This window comes from Pinus tabuliformis, chromosome 1_2, assembly GCF_031772625.1.
Source record: "Pinus tabuliformis cultivar Carrire ecotype Pingquan chromosome 1_2, CPIR1, whole genome shotgun sequence".
In the NCBI taxonomy this organism is placed as follows: domain Eukaryota; kingdom Viridiplantae; phylum Streptophyta; class Pinopsida; order Pinales; family Pinaceae; genus Pinus; species Pinus tabuliformis.
In genome coordinates this window covers 554,684,280-554,694,068 of record NC_142298.1, presented here as the reverse complement: position 1 = coordinate 554,694,068, position 9,789 = coordinate 554,684,280, and the positions used below count along the sequence as shown (strand labels likewise).

Genomic DNA, 9,789 nt, shown 5'->3' with positions numbered 1-9,789 from the left:
ATGGAGGCAGCATTGCCTGTCGACATCAAAAAATAACTGTAGTCTAGTGAGAGTAAGCCAAGATGACTCCACGCAGGGAGCATTTCCAAAAATACTGGTATGTTTAACAGTGATCAAAATTTGCCTATGCTCTTCGCAGAGAGAAATATATATGTTGTATATAAACAAAATAGAGTTGATCTAAACTCATGTCTAGACAGTATCTATGTACATGCTATGAACAAAAATTTAACTGAAATAAAGGGTGGGCTTCATAGCCCCTCGTCCATGTGGTCATCAAACGGTTTGTGGTAGTGCTGGTAGTATGTGCCATCTATTTCCTCCTGGATCAGCCAGTCTTCTCCTTCTCTATGCACGGCCTCTTTGGAGAGCTGGTCGGCGACGGTGTTTTGTTCCCTGAAAACATGATGGCAAACAAAAGAATCAAAGGCTGCAGTCAATCTCTTTGCTTCATCAAGAATGTGCCTTAAAGAAAATGCATGAAAATGGGATGCATTATTCAGCCAATTGCACACAATTTTTGAGTCTCCAAATAGCTGTAAGTGTCTGCATTGTTTATGGATAGCAAAGTGGATGATATGTTTGGCCGTGCATAGTTCAACATAGTTATTTGTGCCTCTACCAAGGTTGATTTGTAACTTGAAACAGTGCCTCTCGTCTAGATGGAGGATAGCACCACCCCCACAGCCCGCTTCTTGGGCCGAGCCATCAAACAAAGCCCATGGTTTTGATATGTCGATGGGAACAGGTCTGAGGATGCGAGGTTGGGCGGGGGGATCCTCTTCAGGAAGCATATTATAATCAGCAACCGTGTGGAGGATAATAGAAGGCCAGTGAGGGGCTTTAAGGTTAAAGATTGACTGGTTCCTCGCGATCCAAATGGCCCAGCAAGCCAGCAGAGGCAGATTATTAGCTTTCCCAGAGTGATTATGGCACCAGACATTCCAAGCTTCAGAGAGGTTGTTACCATGCCATTCTTTCAAAAGCGGGATCTGTGAGGTAAGAGATTTCCATAATTGAATAGAAGAGCTGCAGAAAAGAAACAAATGATCGGTGCTTTCTTCTGCGTTATGACATAAGTGACAGCGAAAGGGTCCATAGAAGGACCTCTTCATGAGGTTGGTAGCGGTAGGAATTTTATCAAATAGGATGTTCCACATCAACAGTCTCGTCCGGGGGACTGACTTAAGCTTCCAGAGCGCTTTCCAGGTGGGTAGTATATCTGGGGGTTTATAAGGTTCCATGAGCCTTAGATATCCAAGCTTTGGTGTGTAGACACCATGCTTGGAGAACGCCCAAATGATCTCGTCAGGTCCATCAGTGAGCCTGATGTGTGCTTGAGATAATGCGTTAGTATACTCCGACCATTCGTTAATCCACTGTGCAGGCAGCTCTAAAGCTTGGGCGGATAACCAGGCTTGCTGAAGGAACGAGGAATTTGCACGATCTCCAATATGTTTAATGTGAGTAATCCCTCTGTCTTGTAGGTGTCTAATAAGATCAGCAGATAACCTATGGGCATTTCCGCATCCAACCCATGGATCCAGCCCGATGAGGACGGCGTTGCCTTCCTTTATGCGCCAAGTGATACCATCTCGCAGCAGAGGTAAGGTGCCGATGACAGCTTTCCAGATATTGGAAATTTGGTGATTGGTGCCATCCTATGTACAGATCCAATCCAAAACGGTCTGTGGTTGATGTATTTAGCATATGCGACTTGAGACCACAGACCATCTGAGGTAAGTAGTCGCCATCCAAGCTTAGCAGCCAAAGCCTTGGAGAAGAAATCCAACTTCTTGATGCCCCAACCACCCCATCGCTTGGGCTTGGCAATGGTATCCCATTTTACCCATGCGAAAAGTCTCCCCTGCTGTTGTCCTTTCCAAAGGAATCTGCAGCAAATACTTTGGAGTCTGTTCAAAATGCCTTTTGGAATCCAGGCTAGGGCCATCCAATAGACTGGAGTGGCTTCAATGATAGCTTTGATGAGTACTAATCTGCCTGCACATGAGAGGTATCGATGGTACCATACCTGTAGCCTCTTTTCCACTTTTGCTATTAGCCATAACCAGTCTGCAATTTTGTAGCCAGATGGTTTTAGTCTAAAGCTGAGGTACTTTATTCCATCCTTCAGATTCATAATGACAAAGGGAAAACGCTGTGAGGCAAAGACTGATTCATGAATGGAGCAGCCAACCGTGGTGATCATGGATTTATTTTCATTGATCTTCATTCCAGTGGCTTGCTGAAATAGGAGAAAGGAATTGTGAAGCGAAGTGGAGTCCCCAATGCTGCCATTTAAGAATATCAAGATGTCATCAACGAATAACAGGTGCGTGAGGAAGAGATTGTCCACAATTTTGATGCCAGTCAATTGATGCCTATCTCTGGCGGATGAGAGAATTCTGCTTAAACCTTCCATGATCAGCAAGAACGGCAGAGGTGAGAGAGGACATCCTTGTCTAAGTCCTCTCTCAGATGTAAAGAAGGAGGTAGCTTCCCCATTGAGTAATACACTATAAGATACATCGGTGATACAGCTCATCGTCCATTTAATGAAGCCATAGGGGAAACCAAGATGAGTTAGCAGCAGCCTTAAATACAGCCAGTTAGTTCTATCAAATGCCTTAGAGAGATCCACTTTAAGAATCATTCCTTTCTGTTTTTTGATCTGCAGGGAGTGCATGAGTTCTTGAGCAGTGGCGATGGCTTCATGGATCTGTGTATGATGCAAGAAAGCGAATTGTTCAGAGGATATGTGAAGCGAGAGGATGGGCTTAAGGCGATTGGCGATAACCTTGGCAATGATTTTGTAGAGGCAATTGCAGAGTGAGATGGGGCGGAAGTCATCGAAAGAGGTCGGGGCATCGGATTTGGGAATAAGAGAGATGAAGGTGGATTTGATAGCAGAGGATATCCTTCCTCTCCTCCTACTATCTTCCACAATCTTCAGTAGGTCATTTCCCAAGATGTCGAAGAAAGAAATGTAGAATTCTATGGTCCACCCATCTGGGCCAGGGCTCTTATCTTTTCTAAACCATTTTATTGTAGCTTCCAGTTCCTCCATGGATACTTCCCTCTAAAGCTCATCCGACTCATCTTGTTCAACATATCTGGGAAAGAGTTCAGCTACTCTCATGATTTCCAAAATATTGATGTCTCTAGGAGCGGAATATATACCTCTGAAGTGTTCAATGGCCAGTCTGGCCAGGTTCGGTTGAGATGAGACAGTGTGGCCACGATCATCCTTTAGTTCCCAAATAGTGTTGATGGCTTTGCGTCCATTGGCGAATTTATGATAAAACTTAGTGTTATTGTCTCCCTCAGAGAGCCAAATAGCCCTGCTCCTTAGCCTCCAACTTTCTTCTCGTTCTTTCAGTATTTGGGAGCGTTTTACAATGAGAGTGTTATACAGTTCCTTGCTCTCCTGGTTGGGGAAAGTCCCAGATGATGTATCCTCAAACTCAGCAATGACCTGTTCCGCCTCTTTCAGAATGTGATTATCTTGGATTCGCTTTTGGTGCGCCCAAGTTTTGGTGATCTGCTTGAGTTCAATGAGCTTTCTAACAAAACCCGCAGAGAGTTCCTCTTCTTCCCTGATGGGATTGTTCTGCCAGTAATTTTGGACCAGCTGAATATATGAGGGGTCCTAAAGCCAAGCTGCATTAAATTTGAAAGGGCTCTTGATTTTGTGATTAAGGTCTTCTGCCTCCAGGAAGATAGGCCTATGGTTGGATATGCCACCGGATCCAACCCATTGGCAGAATATGGGGAGGTTGTTATACAGGGTCTCCTTAATAAGGAAACGGTCTAGTCTCCTTGCCAAACTCTGATCCCCACTCCTATTATTTGACCAGGTGTATTGTAAACGAGCAGATGGAATGTCCACCCAGTGATGATCCTCTAATAAGGAGGAGAGGGTATCAGAGAGGGTGTTGACCTGTGCCATATGCCCCCATGATTCGCAGAAGCCCAGGGAAAAATTCAAGTCCCCTCCCATTATGATGTTATCAGCTTGTAGAAGTCCAGATTCCAGAAGGGATCTCCAATAGTTGGCGCGGTCAGTGCAAGGGCCGTAGACGTTGATGATGATAATTTCCCTTTCAATAGAGTGAACAAAAATGTTTAGGCCAATGAAACCCCTGCCTCCCCAGAAATTCTGAATATCCACAGCCCTGTTGAAGACCCCAATAGCCAAGCCACCAGATCGCCCGGACGCATCCAGTGCATGGAAGGTCCAGTTAGGGAGCCAGGAGGAGAGGGTATGAATAAGGGGCTCAGCCAAGCAGAGGGTTTCTTGCAGGAAAATAATGTCCAGATGAGTCGAAGTAAGCAGCCTCCTGAGCGCTAGTTTTTTGGTTGAGCTAGCAAACCCTCGGCAGTTAAAAGATAGAAACTTCATGAGGGAAGGGGAAGAGGGCCATCCCTTGCTCTAAGCGCCCTAAAGATAGTTTGTTGTCGCCCGAGGGCGACCTCTTCATCGGCAGTGTGCCTGGCTTTGGTAATGCGGGAGGGTCGACCACAGGAGGTCTTAAGTGAGGAGGGAACACTCACGGGGTCGAGACCTACTACATCAGGACCCTTGTCCCTCGACCGAGATCGCAGTGAGTAACGAGGAGATGTCTGAGTCAATCGAATGGAGAGGGATGCGAGGGTCGATGTGATCAACAAAGGAGGGGCCAACGGAGGAGGGAGAGGAAGGGAGCAAGTGAGAGATGAATGAGAGTGAATGATATGAGGGGCGGGAGATGATAAAGAGGTAAGAGGAGCAGTGCAGGGAGGGAGAAGTGATATGCCCGATGCAGTGCAGGATGCATGAGATATCAATGAGGGGGGTGACAAAGACATACCCGTATTCACTGAGTCCTCTTGTTGTGGCGCTGATTGCACAGGAGCTGTTGATGCAGTAGGAGGTGCAGCTGAGACAGTGGCAGTATCAGCGGCCGCCGAAATGTTCCGGGGGACACCATCTTCCTGTTCGTGCAGTTGAGGCTCTGAATGTTGTACAGGATGCTGAATAGGGGAGGTGTCCAGGGGTGGGTCGACCCCTACCACATTGCCGTTCCTTGGCGGTTTCCGAAGGAGAGGGCAGTCTTTGTAGAGATGCCCTACTTTGTGGCACCTACAGCATCGATAGGGAATGCCCTCATAATCAATGATCTGTCTGCGAGCTGAGTCTCTCCACTATAAAGTAATGTGCTCATAAAGCCCGCCCCTGGTGTCCATGTTGACAAGGATCCTGACATAAGCCATCATGCTAGTCTGGTGATAGGATTTGTCGTAACCCATGTAGGTACCAAGAGCATTACCAATACGTTTGAATATATCTTCAGACCAGTATTGGAGGGGTAACCCTAGGAGCCTAATCCAAACTGGTCCAATACCTATCTGCTCTGTCTCAGGGTCGAAAAGAGGTGTCCATCTCTTGAGGAGCATAGGGGCATGCTCAAAGTGCCAATAGGAGGACAAAACCCAATTAGTGTGGTCAGCACGAGCAAATATCAGTGCGAACCATCCCCTCATGAAAGTCTGCACATGAAGGATGTTCACCAAATGATGCCCCCAAACCTCAGTTGCCCAGGTCTTCAATTGTGCCGCCGTGTAGCTACGCCCCCTGATGCGACCAACCAAGACCCGATCTGCAAAGTCCATCGCTTCTCCCCACTGGATATCCTCTTCCAGTCTGAGGAAAATATCGTCCTCCTTAGATTTGAAGCACTTATATTTCCGTTTAGGGCCGCGTGGAGGTGGAAGGTTCTGAGGTTGACCAGAAGGCAGAGCGGTAACATTCAAAGGAACCAAGATCTGATGTGAGACAGGGGTTCCGGAGCCAGAAACAAAAGAGGGGCTCGAGAGCGGAGGTACGACAGTGAAGCTACCGGAGAAGTGACCAAGGGAGACCGCGGGACCGGCAGAGGAAGAAGGCAGAGCAGGGTTATACGGCGGTCGAGAAATGGAGCCAGCTTCCGGGAGATCTAAACCAGGGTTAGGGTTTAGGCAACCGGAGACAAAACCGAGGGTTGCCGAAGAGTGAGGGGGCGTAGAGAGGGCCGGCCAGGTAGGAGGTTCATCCGGAAGGACCACAGGCTGAGTCCTCGACGGTTCACCGAAGGAAAACTGTGAGTAATTTCCGGAAAAATCGGGATTGAACATACCTTCTGAGGTGGCATATGGGGTACGCCAGATGGAGACCCCTTCCAACGGGTCAGCAGAATAGTCAACAGCATCCAGATCCTCCATGGCCAGTTGCGCCTCGGGACGGCGAACACCTTGTGGAGTAGAGAATCCCGGAGAAAAAGACAGGTTGCAGTTGACGGACCGTGCAGGGTAAAAATGAACTGTCACAGGTAAAAACGGAAGACACGGCACAAAATAATCCCCCCTGCGCAGAGATACGAAACCGAAAGGCAGTGTAACGGAGGAGGGGTAGGCGGTGACAGCGGTAGCGGCGGGAGGATAACGGAAGGCAGCGCGGTTACTGCAGCATCAGGGTTCAGTAAAAGAAAACCCTAACCAAACCCGTCGCTCAAAATGACCGGACCCGACATTTTCAGAGCCTCCCATCGAATTAATATAATGTTAAACATATATACATTAGAAAAAACACGTAACAAGATTCTTAACCATGGAGATTCACCCTAACTTTATCATGAAATTTTTTAATGTGTAAATAGCTTTGTTACAATGTCATTGCTTATCAATACCACATGCCCAAAAAACCATAACTCATTTCATATGACACTTGTTCGTATGACATTTTTTTTATTAATGAATTTAATTTAAAGGGAAAAAAATACATAATTACTTTGGAAATAAATATCGGCCTTTAAATGTTGTATACTACTAAGAATATTCTAAAATATTCTATATGTGTTAAACCTATACCTTCCACATAATAATTATTGATAATTAAATTAAAATTCAGAAAGCCCTATTCCAAAATAGACATGCTTGTCGGCATATCAAACAATTACATTTATAAGCATTTCTATTTTGGAATAGAGCTTCCAAATTTTTGATTTAATTATTAGCAATTATTAAGTAGATGGTAGGAATATAACTTCCATGAAATTTTCTAGGATATTATTAGCAGTAGTCACAGATCAAGGGTTAATATTTATCTCAAAAGTAGTTATGCCTTTTCTACTCTGTTAATTCAATTGATTAACTTAAAAAAAATTGTCGTATGAACATGAATTATGGTTTTTTTGGCATTTGAAATTAGTAAGCCATGGACTTTTTATGAATTTTTAAAATTTGACTATGTGGGATGTATCATGAAAGATAAGTGTTTTGATGTTTATTTGAGTTTACTATCCATTTCATTTATATGGCTACATGACTTCTTATGAATATCATAGACTTTGCCCTTCATTGTAAAGATTTGTTAACACTCGTAAACACACACATAATTTCCCTTGCCATTTTTTGAAACATAGTAAAAATTATTTTGTAAATTTGTCGAAATACTAATTTAAAATTAAAAAAATTATATTCATATAGGTTTATAAAACTAAAAATAGATAGCTTAGTATGAACTCTGGAATACTCAAGCCTTGGAATGCCCTACTTCAAACATCCACAAAATAAATAAAAACTTATAATGAAAACTAAATGAATGAATTCAATTGCAAATCTGTTTAATCTTCCCAAGAAAAAGGGATAAATAAATAAAAAAATCAACTGCAAATACATTTAATTTTCCCAACAAAAATGAATAAATAAAAAATCGATAAAAGCATAAATTGAAGCCCTATTATTGGCAAAATGTGTGTTTGGAATTTCTCTTCAAAAAAATGTGAATTGAACAAGAAAACAAAATTGTGTATGTAAACCACACCAAAAGAGCATTATTGGAACCTGTATCAAAAGAGCATAAAAAAAATGTGAATTGAACAAGAAAACAAAATTGTGTATGTAAAACACACCAAAAGAGCATTATTGGAACCTGTATCAAAAGAGCATAAAAAAATGCATGAACTGAAATTTGAAAAAACATGAACTCCCAACCTTTTAATAAAAACAAATGAATTGGAATATGAAAAAACATGAACTCTCAATTGAAGAGAGAGCGGGAATTTTGTTTATCAATATCTGGTGGACGGTTCCAAAGGAAGTAGAATCAGGAAATCTCTATAACGGTTAAAAGGAGTTGGGGAATCACAATATATGCATTAAGTCTTATCATTTTTTAAGCATTTTCCTCCTCTCTTTATATCCAGATCGGTATGCTTGTGTTTAGTTGTCTGAGTTTGTGTTGTTTAAGTTTGGGTCTATCTATGTTTAGGTCAAGTTTGTGTTTGGATCAAGTTTAACTGTTTAGGTCAAGATTGTGTTTGAGTCGAGATTGAGTTAGTCATGTATGTGGGATGGAGGAGGAGGATGGAGTGGAATGGAGACAAGAGAAGGGTCATTATCCCTTATATAGATTGATAATAATATGAAATGTGGCAATGTATTTTTTGGAGAGGCTATATAAATAATAATAACAATAATCTAATTTTAAGGTCATGGTCAAGCCTAGACACCAAATTCATGTATGATATCACCTTGTTTGTGTGACAAAGGACCTATCTTTGCGTAGCGATTTGATTGCTAAAATATATGAAGGCGTAATTACTCCCCCTTGAGATTTAAACATGTGGTCTCATATGAGGAAGCACATGTTTTTAACTATTAGGCTCACTCAATTTGTAGACCTCCCATTTTGACAGAAAGCTTGCAATTATGCAGGTTAGCAATATGACTATACAAATAATATACAACAACTACAAGGATCACAAAGTTTTAATTCAAATATGTAACTCTCTTGAGATGCTTTTAGAGTCACCCCTAGGGCCACAAAAATATTTTTGGCATGAGCATGGGAAAAATAATAGTTTGAAGCGTCATCTTATATGCCATTTTCATTTGAGATCATTTTCATTTTCATGTTAAGGGTAATGTGCATGTATTATAGCCATGCATATATGTATTTTGGATATTGTTGTTCAAAATGCAAAATATTTGATAAATACTATTTTTTTAGGTTGCATAATTATTGGAAGGACATGAGAAACACCTATATGAAAGTTAAATTATATTATTTAAATTAATTATCTTTCTTTTTTACTGGTTACGCAGAGCCTAGGATGGAGTCAACTCTAAAGTTGATTGGAAGAACAATTTGCCCACTAATGGGATGGAGCCAACTCTAAATGTGAATGGAAGAACAATTTGCCCATTAATGGAATTTTATCAGTAGAATTGCATGACAATGGAGTCCGTCTAGCTTAGATGCACCTAATACCTTGAGTGGAAATATTCATTTGTTATTTCAAATTGTCTTTAGTTTTTATTATGTAGTCAATTTAATAATAGGGAAAATTCAATTGATTATGGTGTATGTAGCATTTTATAAATTGTATTTCTCAGAGTGTGATATTTCATATTGGACAAAATGTCAAAATTCTTTTTTTTCATTGGACATGCGAAGAATAATTATGTCTTTCATTTTTATTATATTGACTTAATTTAACTTTTTGTATGTACTATTTTGCAAATTATGTTGGACAAAATTCCATTATACATTAAAATGACATAGTTTTGTTCTATCTTTTAATTGGACATGTGAACAATAATTAGGTCTTTCATTTTTATTATATTATTAATTTAATATAGTTTATGTACCATTTTATAAATTATATTACTTATAAAGGATATGTTTTACATTGGACAAAATGTTCTAATACATTAAAATTTATAATTCTAGTTTTATATATAAATTATATATGAAGAATAATTATACAT

The 9,789-nt window shown here is 41.3% G+C and overlaps 1 protein-coding gene across 1 annotated transcript; it reads right to left on the bottom strand.

The window, feature by feature from the left end:
• Positions 1-251: 251 nt before the first annotated feature.
• Positions 252-2,422, bottom strand: LOC149206794 (uncharacterized). The gene is made up of 2 exons (XM_089397801.1): positions 2,033-2,422; positions 252-1,661 (listed from the first exon to the last, which is right to left on the bottom strand). The coding sequence occupies exons 1-2, from the start codon at positions 2,420-2,422 to the stop codon at positions 252-254; spliced, it is 1,800 nt and encodes a 599-aa protein (XP_089253927.1).
• Between the last annotated feature and the right edge of the window lie 7,367 nt (positions 2,423-9,789).